General features: G+C 43.5%; 1 protein-coding gene across 1 annotated transcript in view; it reads right to left on the bottom strand.

Annotated features, from left to right (window-relative positions):
- Positions 1-17,481, bottom strand: part of ENPP2 (ectonucleotide pyrophosphatase/phosphodiesterase 2) — an 88,332-nt gene that overhangs the window by 43,370 nt on the left and 27,481 nt on the right. Inside the window, exons 6-11 of the mRNA XM_048508597.1 lie at positions 15,880-15,977; positions 12,467-12,546; positions 11,212-11,331; positions 9,137-9,192; positions 7,104-7,169; positions 6,056-6,128 (exon numbers count right to left, since the gene is read on the bottom strand). Coding sequence (XP_048364554.1) covers positions 6,056-6,128; positions 7,104-7,169; positions 9,137-9,192; positions 11,212-11,331; positions 12,467-12,546; positions 15,880-15,977 — 493 coding nt within the window. The remainder of the gene's footprint in view (positions 1-6,055; positions 6,129-7,103; positions 7,170-9,136; positions 9,193-11,211; positions 11,332-12,466; positions 12,547-15,879; positions 15,978-17,481) is intronic.

Genomic DNA, 17,481 nt, shown 5'->3' with positions numbered 1-17,481 from the left:
TGGGCAAATCCCGTTTTGGAGAATGGACCTGTGCAAAGTACTTCTGCAAACCGGGAAATTGCCCTTCGTCAGCCTGTTATATTTCTACCATGCGGAATCCACTATTGACTCCAGTTTAACATTTCAGAAACAGGATTCATGGCGTTTGGTTTTTAGTACTGGGGTAGAAATAAGCAGGAAGTTATCAACGACTACATTGCTAATTAAAAGGTGCTTCGTAATCCAGAAACACAGGGAGCCACGGGCATTACATCATCGTCATCTGTCAATATTGTGACAGAATAACTATTAAATATATAGTAAGAGGAAACAACAACTTCTAAACAGTATATTATGATAAATGAATTGCAATCCCTTTGTTTGACATTCTGCCAGAGGTGACTTTCCTTTGAGTCATGCGCCATTAGACAGGCAACTTTTCCGTTAGCAACTTTCCTTAATCCTCTTTTTGAGTGCATTCTCCTGGCAGTTTTCCTGAACTTTCATTCAGTTATTTATTACTAAATAGCCATGCTGCTTTTACTGAGCCCTACGGGGGAGAGCGGGGTACAAGTCCAATCATTGGCCCATTCAGATTCCATTTTTCAGCAGCTGACCAAACTCCCCAGAAATCCCGCAGCCTCCCTAACAGAATTCTGCTGATGTCAAATATGGACCTCTTAATTAGCTACCATGACTAATAACCATTGGTAGACCTGACCTCTACAGATCTACCTTAACCCCTTTTAAAGCTATCTAAGATACTGATTTTTTAAACCACACCCCACAGCAGAAAGCTCAACGTAATTATGTGTTGTGCAAATAAGTACGTACTTTCCTCCATGCTAAATCTCAGCCCATTATTTGAAATGTGGCCATCAGTACATGCTTGCTATTGTACCATCCCAAGCCTCATCTGTACATTTGTTAAGAAGAGTTAAAACTCCTATCGGTGCATCAGAAAAAAGGAATCACTCTTTTATAACTAGTATTTTTCTATGCCACGCCACACAATACAACGCTACATCAGTTGTAGAATTTAAAAATCTAAATCCTGAAGGTGCAAAGTCAACAACAAAACCTGAAGATGAGGTAATGCTACTAATATGTACATCAATATGTACTTCCATGATGCGGCTGGCTTCCACTCGGGCCAGGGCTTTCACGGCCCTGGCCCCTGCCTGGTGGAATGCCCTTCCTCCAGTGGTCCGGGCCCTGCGGGACCTTAATGAGTTCCGCAGGGCCTGTAAGACCGAGCTATTCCGCCGGGCTTTTGGGGAGGCCAGCCGCTGATGCCCCCCTTCCCCTTTTTAACAGCTGGGGCCCTACTGTCCCCCCCTTAGAGGAGTTTTAGCTGTTAGACACCATCTGCTGTTTTGAAATGTTATATCATGATTTGAACGCTGTACTAAATGTATGGTGTTTGTTTGTTTATTTATTTGCCTGTTGCTTTGTTTGTTTGCTGTGAACCGCCCTGAGCCCTTCGGGGGAGGGCGGTATATAAGTTTAATAATAAATAAATAAATAAACAAACAAACAAACAGACAGACAAACATAACACAGCTACTGTGTTAAGCAGATGCTCACACCATTTTGGTCTCTTTAGACCTCCAGAATAGTTAACATGCAATGCTTCTCCCCCTCTCTCATTTCATTTTGGGTATAACTGACTCTTTTCAAGAACATCTCAAAAGTGGGTTTGTCAAGTCACTGGTGGGGAATGAAGGGGGTATAATTACCTGATCCATGTTTGGAAACTCCTGGAGATGTGGCATGGAACCTGGGGAAAACAGGGACTTCAGGGGGACCACAGAGATCACCCTCCAAAGCATCCATCTTCTCCAGGGGAACTGACCAGAGGTGGGATCCAACCAGTTCTCACCACTTCTCTAGAAGTGGTTACTAATCTTTTCTGAGTGCCGAGAAGGGGTTACTAAAGCAACCTCCCTGCCCAATAGGGACTGGAGGTGCGTGTGTGTGGCGTCGCCACTGTTTGAACCCCACCACCATCGGAACCTGTTATTAAAATTTTTGGATCCCACCACTGGAACTGACCTCTGTAGTCTGGAGATGAACTGTAATTCCGGGAGGTCCTCAGGTCCCACCTGGAGGCTGACACCCTACAATGACATTTGGACCCAATATGGGAGAGGGAAATGGAAATGCCATTGTGATCTCCTTGTGATAAAAGAGAATATACAGAATATTAAGTGGAACAAATAGGGAATAAAAGCCATTTTCTGATTTGTGTCAGTTATGACCAGAACAGTGTAGGAAGGCTTCAAACAGAAAACATTACTTCCCCTCTGAGGGTGTTTTCCCACTTACCAGTAGAAGGCACAGGCAAGCAGCGAGGGTCCCCAGCACTCCTCTACAGGGAGTAGTGTCGTTGCCACTGTTTCTGGATGCTGCAGGTCATTCCTAGCTTCTTCCAAACAGCTTGATGACCCTCCGCAGAGCGCCAGTCGTGGGGGGAAGCCCGGGCGTTAGGTGAAATGACGCTGCTGAGCAGCCAGCTGCTGAGGGGTCGTGGGCGCGGGGAACGCCTCTGGGGTGTTTCCCACTTACCAGTAGCTCGTCTACTGTAGGCAAGCGCAGCATAGGGTCCCCAGCACTCCCCTCTACAGGAGTGGTGTGGTTTGCCATATTTAAGCCCCTGGTAGCGTGTCGTCCCTAAGCTCTTCAAACGAAGCAGCACGTGTCGGCGGTGGAGTAAGGGAAGCCAGTAGCATGCCAGAAATGGCAGCGTGCTGAGGCAGCGTAGCGACATAGAAGAGATGGTGGCAAGTGGGGAAACGCCCTAAAATTTGCTTCCAAGGTCAAACTGGTTGTTCAAATACAATAGGGAGATAAAGCTCAGTTCTGTTCTACAGGCTGGAAGAGCAGCCAGCTCCATTAACAAACCCCCCCCCCCAACAAAAAACCAGTAAATGACTTTCCACAGCCAAATTGCCATTATTACAAAAGAAAGCAACCCCAAGAAGTCTTCTTGAGCCCTTCCTTCCAGCTGACACATCCATACCTCCCTAACCCCCCCCCCCGCATTTGAGGAACATTCAATACTTCCTATCCTTTCTTTTTAAAAACAATCCTGCCCAAAGTCAGTCAACATCTATGCACTTTTGCCCAGCTGTGTTTGTTCATTAAAATGTCCACGAATTGAACCAATCGTATTTTTCCAAACATGTAGTCAGAGTGACAAATACATGCTCACTTTAAAATGCCACTTTAAAACCAAGTATTTAATTGGCTTGTGGACAGCAACCTGATTTATTTTTATTGTTGGTTTGTTTTTCTACTGTGGGTCATTGTCTGGAAAACACATTCTACACTTACAATGGGTATCCAAAACAAGACAAAACAAAACACTATCCACAAAACCAATTTAAAAGATATGAAGATCTAAAATCAACGCAGGCAAAAAAGCTAAACCCAACACCAAACCATTTGGGGTCGAGGAACCCTTTCCCTGTGCACTCAACCACATGGGAATCCAATTGGGTTGTCCAACCTGGGTTGCAAAATCCCTGGATATTTGGGAAAAGAGGCTATGAAGGGTAATGGGAAGAGTATCAGTGGGTACAATACCATAGAGTTTACCCTCAAAAACAGCCATCTTCTCTGGGGGCACAGATCTCTGTAGTTCGAAGGTCAGCTGTAGCTTGGGAGATCTCCAGGCCCCACCTGGAGATTGGCAACCCTATTCATATATCTGTGAGTGCCTCCAGCATGGCTGGGATAACCTTTAATTCTTAGGGTATGATTCTATGGGGAAAAGCTGCACAGTCACACTCAAATGATCTTCCGACAACACAGGAGCTTCCCAGAAACCATTTACACACAGTTGTGGTAAAGGACACACAATTTAAATCTGTCCAATTTCAGTCTTAAAAGCTTTAATATTAAATCTTAAAATTAGTTTAAACCTCTCTATTAAAGAGTGTTTTTTTATGACCTCATTTTTTTGACCTCACAAGTGTAATTACATGACTTAGAAAAGATAATTCAAAAGCCAGGTCACTTGTTAACAGTTTGCAAGCTATGCACATCTTCGATAGCCTATTGCAAAACATAAAAAATCATGCACAGAGATACAAATTTCTGACATAACCTCAAATAGCTGGCTCTGTGGTAGATATTTCAATGGGGAGCACACTGGTGGGGGTCTTGCTCTGGGTAGGGACACTTATTTCCTGCAGGGCTGCTGGTGTGAGTCTCCTGAAAGGAACCAACCACATTTGTTAAAGTTTGCTTGGGAGGGGCAAATGCTGTGGGCACCCAGTTGAAGGTGAACCTGATGCCATCAGTATTTGGCCCTCCCAAGCAAACTTTAGCAATGTTGGCTGGTTCCTTTCAGGAGATTCACACTAGCAGCCCTGCAGGGAATTAGGCACCCCTACCCAGAACAACCCCCAAGAGCCCCTCCCCCCAAATCTCCAGCAGAGAGCCAGCTGGGCATAACAACGAGCCCAATTGAAGACTATGGTAGCAAAAGTTAATTAATTTTTCCCACCATAGAACTTGCTGTAGAGCCTGGCAGATTCTGTGCTGTGCAGTGGCTCCATTGTAGCCAATGGGGAATTTCAGAGTGTGCAAGCACTGGCTGCACATTTTTGAAGATAGAGGCACCAGACTTTCAAGGTGGATCAAGGAGGCCCTTTTGGTAACAGCATCCAGGCTTGGTGAACTTTGCTTCTGAGGGGAGGTTGGGTGGGTTGAGAGAGTTCTGAAAGAATTCAGCCAGCAGGCTTCATGTACAGGACCAAGGAAACAAAATAAACCTTTTGAGGGCCCATAAAATTGAACCCCCAGAAGCAAAGTTCACCAAGCCTGGATGCTATTATCAGGAGGGCTTCCTGGATCCACCTTGAAAGTCTGGTGCCTCTATCTTCAAAAATGTGCAGCCTGATTCACACTCAGAAATTGATGATACCTCCCAAGTTTGGTCAAGTTTGGTTCAGGGAGGCAAAAGTTATGGATCCTCAAAGGGGTAGCCCCATCTCCTGTTAGCTCCCATTGAAAACAATGGAGGATGGGGGCACCCTTTTGGGGGTCCATAATACTGAACCCTCTAAACCAAACTTTACCAAACTCATGTGGTATCATCAGGACAGTCTCCGAATGAGATCCTGAAATTTTGATGCCACTAGCTTTAAAAATTCACCCCCTGAAGGCCAATACGCGAAACAATACCAAAAAATAAAAAAACCAGACAGACCCGATTTTTTCGGGTATACCCGAATATTCAGGTATATCCGAATATGTTATTTGTCTTATTTGGGCATACAGATAATTTTATGCCCAAATAAATCCAAATCCGAATTTTAACTAATTTCTAGGGTATTGACCAAGCCTAGGCACTATTATGGAAAATGGCAAGTCTTGCTGATAGTCATCCAATGCACTAAAAATGCTATTTTATCAATGGTCCATGTTTAATACTGCAAAGAATAGTGGTTTGCATGAAGGTTGCACTTAAAAACAATTCTTGTATGCTCATAACCACTCAGGGCTATTTTCTACAGTGGACACACGTTACTGTATTTTCTCCAGCACCCCGAACAACCACACTTGGATCTTTCTGTGAAAAAAGGCATAATATCATAAGGCGCAACAGGTGGAGAGACCCTTTCTGACTTCCTTCCCCCTCTTCAGTCCCTTTTAGACCACTTACAGTCAATAAAATAGTACCACTATGTACTACATTCCCACACCAGTGGCACAAATCAATTTATTTAAAAGAGAAAGAGGTGAATGAGAGAAACATCATTAATAAGACTACTGTAGTTATTGTAAAGCATAAAGCAGGAGGCCATGAAAAATCCAATGAACACGCACAACCGTTCTCTGGAATGTGATTTTTCAATATATTCAAGAGACTCCCAACAGTTCCTTCAGTGGAAACATTTTTCCTGCTCTTTCATAATATATACGGTTTTTTCACTGAACACTCACAAATTAGGAGAACAGACAATCCATAGATTCAGGAACTAACATTACAGAAGGTTATATTCTCATGGTTAATCAACTAAAACAAGGATAAACATTATACGTATGTAAGAAGAACTATACTAACCTCTGAGTTAAAAGGACCATATCTGTGGCCAGCGATATCTGGTTGTTCAGAGTAGAAAGCATATGCATAAGGCCTGAAAGAAATTTTTTTAGACAACAGTGATTTGAAGCAAGTCCACCTAAGTCAACCATAGCTTTCATTACAGTAAGGGGAGAGATTTCTATTGAGTTGTAAAGGGTCTACAGTCTGATGAATAGAGTTGCCAACCTCCAGGTAGTGGCTGGAGATCTCCTGGGATTACAACTGATCTGAAAGTGATAGAGATCAGTTCTCCTGGAGAACGTAACTGCTTTGGAAGGTGAACTCTACAGCATAATACCCCATTGAAATCTCTCCCCTTTCCAAACCCTGGGAACAATAATCCCCAAATCTCCAGCAATTTCCTAGAGCTGGGAACCCAGAGATGGCAACTTTAGTGATTAAACAATTGGTTGTTCCATAACTTAGTGAAATATTAGCAAGCATGCAGAGAAGTATGCAGGGTGAAAATACGCTGATGGAGAAAAAGTTTCATAAGAGGGGATGAGAAGGGGAGGGATAGACAGCAATTTCCAGTGTTTCTGCCCACTGGAAAGTTACAATACCATGTATACATCATTAGAAATCTTGACATTGGCCTAAAACATGAGTCTAAATAGGATTGGGGGGTGGGGGGAGAAGACACCTGCCAACATTAATTCATGCAATTAAATGCTAACCAATAAGCAAAGGGCATTCACGTCACGAACTTATTAGGACAGAAATATGGTTGATCAGAGCTAACTGAGATCCGCTGTTTTATATGAATTTTAGGATGTTTTTATTGATAATTAATGAGATGGAGCTTAAGTATTTATATTGTATAATTGTACATGACCTGCTCCTGCTTGATGTTTGATTTATGTTGTTCACCGCCCGGAGCCCTCTGGGGATCGGGCGGTATAGAAATAGAAGAAATAAATAAATAAAATAAATAAATAAAATAAATAAATAAAAATCAATTAACAGGCAACACTAGCATTCAATTTCCTTTTGCAAAGCTATAGTAGGAAAAGAAAAAAAAAATTACCTTTCATTGTCTTGAAGGGTAAGCCATTGCAGTATAGTTAATATTCTGCGCTCATGGGGAATCATACTAGATCGGAACAAAGAAAACAGAATTGAGCAACAGATAGACCATTATGTTTAATGGGTTTAGAAGGTTATAACTCTGTTTAGGATTGCACTGTAAACTACAATAGTTAGATCTCATAGCTATTAATAAGTTTCTACTGCTCACTCAATAGATTGCAACAACAGTGCAGATTTATCCTATGTTCATGAGGGATTTACTTCCAGTGATAAAAATGGAGCAACTCAGCCCCCATCCAACTCAAGATAAGGAGAAGTATATGGGTTTGTTCAAAGACCTAGCATTACAGGGAACAAAAACACCTTATTTCATACAGCTATTTTAAATATTAATGAGATAAGATAGAACTAGATTCAAGTTCATTAGCACCTTAGAGACCAACATAATTTTGGGGGTATAAGCTTTCAAAAGACAAACCTCCCTTCGTCAGATAAGGCAATGGAGATAGAAGCCTTCTAGAAAAGTACTGAATAGATACCAGTTGTCATTTTTGAGCCAATAAAAGCAACACATTTTAAAGAGACAAATTATGAAAGGGAGACAGATTTCTGTTCCGCAAGTGATGCTTTGCTCCCTGTAGTGGTCAATTCAAAATTATACCAGTTTATGTCTGGCATAAAAACCTGCAGTTTAAATCTGTAGGGAGAAACAATGGACATAAACTAGTGTGCTATCAGTTGGACCACTAGAGGGTGCAAAACATGCACAGAACAGGCACAGGAATTTACAAGTGAGAAAAATGAGAATGTAGAAAAGCCCAGAAAAAAACTTTATGCTACCTGACTTGAAAGCTATTTAACTGATGGAGCCCAGGGCACCCGTTTTATAGCTTGTTCACATCATGGGAACTCAACCACAACAGTTTCACTGTATTTTATTTCTAGCCATTCTGACAAGCCACAGTCTGGCAGGAACACAGTTTGCTTCCAAGCTCACATGGTCCCCTTCCTGCTCCTCCATCCCGTCTTTTACATGCAGCACTTGCTTGAAACTTGCCAGGTTGATCAAGCTGCCATTTACTGTCACAAGGACCCTGGCAAATTGAAGTCTCACATCCCCACTGACAAACCAGGGCTGATTCCGCATGGGCCAAAAACAGTATGGGCGTGAAAACAGTATAAACCCTTTTACACTGTTTTAAACTCTTTTACACCATTTTCACACCGTTTTCACACTGCTGTTTTTGGCCCATTCGGAATCAGCCCAGGATTCTTTCTAACCCTCTGCTAATACCCAGTTCAATATTCAGCAATTACATTAACACTCCAATTTGCTGAGACTCCTGAATTCAAATGACCTGGAATGTTGGAGCTTGGTCAACCACAAAGTTGTCAACCAAGTTCCGTGCACTTGAAGGAGAGAGATCTGTAAAAGAGTATCGGGGGAGGGGTGGTATATAGAGAAGAAGAAGAAGAAGAAGAGAAGAAGAAGAGAAGAAAGAAGAAGAAGAAGAAAGAGGAGGAGGAGGAGGAGGAGGAGGAGGAGGAGTTTGGATTTACCTCCCCCCTTTCCTCCTCCCACAGGAGACTCAAAGGGGCTTACAATCTCCTTGCCCTTCCCCTCACAACAGCTTACCCTGTGAGTGGGTGCAGGAGCTGAAAAACTCTGAAAAGCTGTGACTAAGATGCTGGTTGGTAGAGTGTGTGGGAGTGTACAGGCTAATCTGAATTCCCTAGCTCAGGCGGTAGAGCTGGGAATCAAGCCAGTTCTCCACATTACAAGCTCTTAACCTCCTACGCCACTGCTGCTCCTTTATTATAAATTTAATAATAACTCCTTTATTATAAATTTAATAATAAATAAATTAAATAAATAAGTAAGCAGACACACAAATACAGCTATAAACCGTGTACAAACTAGATCACAGTCTAATTCCACCTTGCTATAACTTCTAAAGTCAGTCGGTGTTTAATACTGCAGCTGCACAATACCCACTCTCACACGCTGTTCAGAAAACGAAGGTTACTTACGTAGACCAAAAGAATGTACCAGCTTTCACCCCTTGCTTGGCCGCAGTAATCCACAACTAATGAGGAAAATATAAGCAGATTACAAAAGGCTCAGGACTTTTGGTCACAAGAGAGAGCAATTATTAGAACAAAATGTCAAAACACCTCCCCACACCAAAGTCGCATTCCATTTCTGCCACTTAAGATTGGAGCACTCATATTGCACATCAGTTGAAAAACTAGGTCCAAATTGTTCTTTTCATCAGTAGAACATCACATCAGTGTTACAGTGACAACACTAAAATATTGACGGGGCTCTTCCTCTAAACCTTTGCGTTGCAATCCCATACATGTAAAATCCCACTGAAATTAATTACACTGTTCACATAACCAAGCATCCAGCTGAGCAAAGATCACAGGAAAAGTCTGCTGGCTCCCTGCCCACAGCAATGCTGGCTTGTGCAATTTTGCATTTAGCACACAATGACAAGTGTAGCTTTCCTGGCTGCACACAAGGTCAGCTCACCACAGGTCAGGGCCACCACATGAAGACTTTAAAGCTAGCTTCACATTGCCGCCAAGTATTATGTAACAAACATTTGTATGCATGTGTTTCCGTTCAGGAGCCCCCATCGTTGTGCATAAAGTGTGCATTTATCGAGTTTCAAAAAACAGCGACATACAGGTGAGCAGTGTATAGATTCTTCACAGTTTAATATATTCTACGTGAAGTTAAATATATAAACCAGATATGTTTCCACACTCCCACATTCCTGTGGGGTGAGCATGGGCTAGTCGCAGGTCTTTGGAACTCTCTCAGCCCCACCTACCTCACAAGGTGTCTGTTGTGGTGAGAGGAAGGAAAAGGAGGCTGTAGGACACCTTGAGTCCCCTTACAGGAGAGAAAGGTGGGATATGAATCCAAACTCTTCTTCTTCATAAGAATGGCCAGAACTTTCAAGTGCTCTGTGCTTTGTACGATTCCCCAGCTATGTGATATTCTATGGCATGGGACCCAACTTTTCTGAATCTGAGGGGACCTTTGGAATTCTGAGTGGACGCAGTGAATGGCTGCTGTAGGTGGTGGCGTCAAGCACAAAATGGCCAATGCAGGAGGCTGCACCAAGTACAACAGAGCAGGGAGTTAATTTTAAAAAATATACCTGGGGAGGAGGAGGAGGAGGAGGAGGAAGAGGAGGAGGAGGAGGAAGAGGAGGAGGAGGAGGAAGAGGAAGAGGAAGAGGAAGAGGAAGAAGAAGAAGAAGAAGAAGAAGAAGAAGAAGAAGAAGAAGAAGAAGAAGAAGTAGAAGAAGGAGGAGGAGGAGGAGGAGGAGAAGAGGAGGAGGAGGAGGAGGAGGAGGAGGAGGAGTTTGGATTTATATCCCCCCTTTCTCTCCTGTAGGAGACTCAAAGGGGTTTACAATCTCCTTGCCCTTCCCCCCTCACAACAAATACCCTGTGAGGTGGGTGTGGCTGAGAGAGCTCCGAAAAGCTGTGACTAGCCCAAGGTCACCCAGCTGGCATGTGTGGGAGTGTACAGGCTAATCTGAATTCCTCAGATAAGCCTCCACAACTCAAGCGGCAGAGCTGGGAATCAAACCCGGTTCCTCTCCAGATCAGAGTGCACCTGCTCTTAGCCACTGCTCTTAGCCACTTCGCCACTGCTGCTCCTGCCATACTGTGACCTTGTGACCTTGAGAATACTTGTGTCCTTGAGAATAAAACCAACAGTATGGCAGCAGCTGCTGCTGCTGAAACATTATTATTTTAATCTGTGCAGCCAAATGGATCGCCAATACCCACTCTGACAGGATAGTTTATTCTTTGACTAGATTACTGAATTCAATTACTCTTCCTCCCTAACTCAGGGCTACAGTCTTAGGGAGCGATCCTAAACTGGTCTCCTCAGATTTAAGTCCCATTTAATTCATTAAGATTTACTCTCAGGAACATGCTCTTAGGATTAGAGTCCTAGTCACAGCTAACTTTAGCCCTATGACATGTAAAGCAACAACAGGAGATTCTGAAGAGCAAATAGTGATTTTGTATGTAGACATAGAATTATTTTTGGCTGTTTTATAATACTTGAAACTTACTGGTTGTCCTCCCCACCATCTGTGGTTGAATTTCTCTCGGCCCCGGAGACTAAAGGTTGCATCAAATACAGGGTCATACATGGAATTGCCAATGATTCCATGAGATTCAGGGTAAAGGCCCTTTGCAGAGAAGAAAATTAAAATTAGTGAAACCCTTATACACTGTGTCCTGAACATTTCATTGAATTTTTAAGAGCATAAGTGCTGTAATCAAAAGAGACTTTAAAAAGTGTTGAAACTTATGTAATTAAGTAGATTATTAACTAAGCAACATGCCTTCAATACAAAAATTAACAGGTTTAAAGAGAAGAAAATAAGGGCTGCAGCTAACTGTAAAGCAAGGAATATATTTCCCCTCAGATATGAAAATCATCTCATAAAATACTTCATGAGGTAAAATCCAAAAAAAAAATTAGATCTCTTTCCCTTTCTGATACTGTTAAATTCTTTCATCTTTATGACAATTTATAGACAATCTTGTGTTGTCATGAATAACAGTTTAAACATGTATAGATGTATACATAGCGGTTTAAACATTAATGGATGTATCTATCTTTTTGGTACATCATTCCTATCTATCCAAATAACACAACTGCCTACTAAAAGAACATCAAATAAATGTTCTGTCTCTCACCTGAAAGGTGAGAACTGCTTCACGCATTAGAATACTTCCGTTACATGGTTATTCATAGTTCCGTGTGAAGATCAAATATTTTTATAGCGACACATATGCTGGTCAACTGGAATTGGTAACAGGCACCTAATACTCATACACATAATGAGCCAGGTACGCGTTCTTCACAAAATAGGGATGTGTTCACAACAGTCCAGCTAAGATGTCCTGCATGATGTAACTCAGAAATAATATCACAGAGCACAAGGAAAAAATGCTGTGATCTCCAAATCTACTAGTGCTTGAACAAAGTCCAAATGCAGCTATGTGATTAAAACCATGAACTGGAAAACATTTTCTAGCTCTGTAAAAGCTGAGTGGTACCAATTTACATCAATGAATACCAGAGTGGAATTCATACACAATTGTACCACTCTATTACCTGATCCTTTTAAGTGCAGATGCTGGGTACTGAACCTGCGACCTTGCATAAGCCAAGCAGATTCTCTACCACTCAGCCACTGCCCCTCCTCAGAACAGTTTTTATTCAGAGCCTTTCCTTCTTCTCTCCTTCCCATTTAATGATTTTCAGAATGATAAGAACGGTTCCATGTATCCATAAAGCAAATGGAAGTGACTCACCGTTGCCAGAGTGTACAAGTTCGGGAAAGTCTTTGTAGGATAGACGGGTCTCATATAGGGAGCATGGGTTCCACAGGATCCTGAAAACAATATATAAGAGCAGTGGTGGGATCCAAAAATTTTAGTAACAGGTTCCCTCGCCAGCCCCCTCTCAGCAAAGGGGGCAGAGGCGTACCTAGGCAAACCTGAGCCCTGGGCAAAACCTGAGTTGGATGCCCCCCCCCATGGGCAGCCACCCCACCACAACCCCAACAATTTTTTTGCACCAGGTCATTTCTAAATCATCATCACATTATAGAAAATGCCCCAGCTCACAAATCTGAACACAGCAATGGTGAAACACACAGGTTCTTTGATAGAGACTGTAGAGATAAAAGGTACGAAAGGCTGAGAATCAATGAATTGCAGTACCTGAAAGGGATTAACCCAGTGCCTCTCGGGGAGGCGAGGGCGTAGAGATGGAAAAGCGGACCCAATTAGTAACCCCCTCTTGGCACACACAAATAATTAGTAACCCACTCTCGGGAACTGCTGAGAACCTGCTGGATCCCACCTCTGTATAATAAGAGGTATACTATAAAGCAGAATGGGTTTAACTAAAGTAAAAAGGTGCCACAGGTAAATATCATTTAAGCACTCTCAGTACTCCAATATCAAGCTCATTTTAGGAAAAATCCAACAGCTGAAAACTATGTATGTTTACTACATGAACTATATATAATAACCCATTGCATAGAACTAGGTTCTTCTTCTAAATATATTGTCCTTTTTGAATCTGCAAGACTATATTTGAACATTAATAAAACTAGCGATTTAAATACAGCTTTAATTGTGCATCTGTCCCGCTGGGGAAACCTTTATTGGCTTTCTGAATAAGTCAAAAACACCACATTAATTTACTACTAGTTTTAACTATTCAGAAAATAACACATATTGAGCCACACACGAGACATTTAAGTGTTGTTTTACTAGACAGATATATTTTATAACACCGGGAAGCTACTCCAATAAAAAGCATGATTTTTACCAATTTGGATCTGTTATTCAGCAAACAAAAATGCCATAGATTCTTCAACAAAATAAATGGAGGCCACTGATATTATATCTGTTTTGCTCTATCCAGATGGATTCCATTCAAAGCTAAGAAGAAAACATGGTACTGGATAGCATAAGGAGCAGCATTTGGTTGGGAGACTAAACACTTCTTGGGGGAGTCCTCTTCTCTGCCATACACTAGCCCTGTCTAGATATTATGTTTGACCATGTGTATGGAACAAATGGACTACCTACAGTCTTCTCAATATTTTTTTTAAACGGGCAGTGCATATATTCCTGCTTCAGAATACAAATATCAGTCTGCAGATTAAACTGCGGTCTGGTATGGATGTTCGGAGGTAGAAAATCCACTTGTTTTCAGAAGAGATGGAAATCACTCCTATTGGGAAGATGGCAGATAGCGAGTTTATTCCATATGCATAGTCACAGCACCAGAAACATAATGTCTGGAAAGGAATATGGACAGAGGTGGGATCCAGCAGGTTCTCACAGGTTCCCGAGAGTAGGTTACTAATTATTTGTGTGTGCCGAGAGGGGGTTACTAACTGGTGATTTTGCCACGTGATTTTTGCCTTAGTTTGCCTGCGCCTGCGTGTATTCGTTTCCCGCCCAAGGACTGGCGCAGCGGCTGTGGCCTTGCCACAGCCCCGCCCAAGAATGCCCCGCCCCCAGAATGCCCGGTCTTGCCCCCGTCGTGTCCCGCCCAGCTCCATTGGCGCTACGCCACAGCTTGAATCCCACCACCATGGGAACCTGTTACTAAAATGTTTGGATCCCACCACTGAATATGGATATTACTACCAGTAATTTATTATTGTATGAAATCGCAGCCTCCAGATCTTCAGCCAGCATTGGCCTTCATTCCCATCACGTTCTTCCCAAGAACCTAGGATGCCATAATATATCAGCACAGTAGATGTGTGGATCCAAGCAATATGTGGACCCTGCTCAAGCCCCCCTCCGCCCCCCCTTGTTATGTCCATCCATAAGGGGCAGGTGGTCCTTCAGGTATGTTGGTCACAAACCATGTACAGTTTTAAATGTCAGCACTGACATCTTGAACGGTGCCTGGAAACAAACTGGACATCAGTACAAATGGAATAAGATTGGAGTGATCTGGTCCCTATGACCCACTCCAGTCAACATTCTGGTTGCAGCATTCTACACCGATAGAAGTTTCCGATAGTTTTCAAGGGCAGCCCTATAGAAAGTACATCACAGCAGTCGCGGAGCTACAAGGGGCGGGGAAGTGCGCCGTGCATCGGGCGCATGCCTGGGGGTGCGGAAAATCACCCTCAGGCCCTCCCCCTTCCCCCCCTTCCCACACTTACCTTTTTCAGAACTTTTTCAGGCTGCAAAAGGCCTGTTTGCAGTAAAAACGGCCTGAGGAACTACAGTTCCCAGGAGACCTTGGGGCTCACAAAGTCTCCTGGGAAGTATAGTTCCCATCAGGCCGTTTTTACTGAGAACAGGCCTTTTGCAGCCTGAAAAAGTTCTGGAAAAAGAAAGGAACTAAGGTAAGTGTGGGAGGGGGGAAGCAGGGGCACCGTGGGGGGTGGTGGAAAATTAGAATGTGCACCGGGCACAGTGTGTCCCAGCTACGCCTCTGCATCACAGTAATCTAATTTGGATGTAACCAGGCAGAGGCGGAGCTTCAATGGGGCCACCTGGGGACAAATGCCCTGGGTGGCTGCCGTCCGGTCACGTGGGGGGCAGAAAATCACCCCCACACCCCTCCTCATTCCCCCCTCAGCCCGGCCCCACCCCACCAGGCTGCTCCTTCAGCCAGGCTAAGAGGCACCCTGCAGAGACTCCAGCGGCTGAAGGAGCAGCCTGCCGGTGTCGCCCCAGGGCATGCCCGCCCCACCAGGTTGTCCAGGACCACCACTACTAACTAAGTGAGGTGCAGGGGGCATGGGACGGGGTGCCCAGAGCAGCTGTTGTCCATTTCCCTCCCTACACCATTTCCCTCCCTACGCCTCTGAATCAGAGTATGTACTACAAGAATTGGATTTTTCCTGCCCAAAAAAGGCTGCAGCTGCCTGACCAGTCTAAGCTGGTAAATGGCATTCCTGGCCACGTCTGCCACCAAGCTTATTTAAAAGCATCCCCAGACTGCAATCCCATCCAAAAAGTGTGACACCATAAATCCTGGGTCAGACCTGCCCCCCAGCAGCACTTCTGTTTTAGCCTGCATAATTTAATTGAATTAACATTCATTTCCTCTGCCCAGGATTCTCTGGTAATTAATAGATCATCTTTAGCACCCTCACCAAACTACAATATCCACACATTCTTTGCAGGAAGCCGCATACAGTAAAAGCAATGTCAGAAAGCAAGCGATGTATTACACTCACTTAGTTTTTCAATGTTGCGCATCACTTTGTCACCTTTCTTCATATAGGATGCTCGGAAGCCATCGACAGAGAAGATGATCAAAGGAGGGCGATGGAAACTGAAGCATAAAAATATATATATACATGTGAACTATAGACTGAAGACCACATGGCAGAAACAGAGAGCCAGCAGAGGAATAAAGCCAGCTACAACTTTTGGAGAGTCCTTGGGCAACCTCACCTGGGAAGGTCCCATGAGAAAAGTTAACAGGGCTCATAAGGACATCCAGGAAGTAAGGTGAAGTGGTTAGAGTGCCACACTGAAGTCCCCACTTTCTTCCAATGCTCATTTCACTGGGTGAATTTGAGGCTGTGAATTATATGTATTGAATTTGGAGTTAACTTGTAATCAAAGATGAGATAGGCGGAAGTCATATGATGTATACGAGGTTGTGACTTTCTTTTTTCTTTTCTATATGTAAGTGTGCGGACTTTTTATGTGAGAAAAGTTACTCTCAGCCTGCCATACCTCACATGTTTATCCTAGAACAATCTATCACTGTTTAATGACCCTATCCTATGTGTTTATAAATATGATTTCAAATGATAAATATGAACCCTAGTTTTCCTAGTGAGCCCTAAATAATCATAAGGCGGCCATGGAATTATCTCAGACAGGTATGAATAAAACTAGGCGAGATAGTAGAAAATTTGTGAGAGGATCCTGCCAAAACTGCTTTTTGTCTCATTGGGAGAAGCATACAGGCTACCAAGATATGTGCAGATAGCAAAGGTACGAACAGCAGCTTGAGGTTTGGGAAATGGTCCAGAGCTAACATCTACCACACTCCCAGTCTATCAGTGGCGGAGCTACCAGGGGACAGGGCTGGAAGGGGGTGCGTGTTGCACCAGGCACACGCCTGGGGAGCGTGTGGAAAATTGCACCCAGCCCGCCCTGGGGCACCCCCCGTCCCACCCACAGTGCCCCCCCCACACACACTTACCTTATTGAAACAGTGCAGGCTGGAGAAGCAGCCTGTTCCCTTCAGGATGAAAACAGCCTGGTGGGACCTACACTTCCCAGGAGACCTTGGGGCTCGCAAGGTCTCCTGGGAAGTGTAGTTCCCACCAGGCCATTTTCCTAGCACCTGGAGAGGGAGACCTGGCAGCCCACTCCAGCCTGCTCACCTGTTTCAATAAAAGATAGCTAAGTGAGGGAGTGAGGAGCAGAGGCGACACTTCTGCAGAGGGGGGTGGAAAACACAGAGTGCACACCAGGCACAGTATGGCCCAGCTACGCCTCTGCAGTCTATAACTACCCTCAAGATGCTGTTGGTGTTAGACTCTGAGTGTACAATCCATTAGCCGGAAACAACTGAAACATCTCTTGGCTGGCCAAAAGGCCGTAATAATAAATATCTATCTATCTAACTGAAACATCTGAAGTAATTGTACCATCTAAGAAATATAAATAACATCTAAGCTAACTGAACCTTAATAAGCCTGTGCCTGAAACCAAAAACTGATCCATTGCCAACGTTCTTTTGTGTATGTGTGTATTCCTCCTGCCTTTTTTACCTTCTCTCCAAGTTAATTATCTCTTATTCCACTCTCCTCGCTGTT

The sequence above is a fragment of the Sphaerodactylus townsendi genome, linkage group LG09, assembly GCF_021028975.2.
Source record: "Sphaerodactylus townsendi isolate TG3544 linkage group LG09, MPM_Stown_v2.3, whole genome shotgun sequence".
NCBI lineage: Eukaryota > Metazoa > Chordata > Lepidosauria > Squamata > Sphaerodactylidae > Sphaerodactylus > Sphaerodactylus townsendi.
Note: the sequence above shows the minus strand (reverse complement) of the source record. Positions and strands in the feature narration are given on the sequence as shown.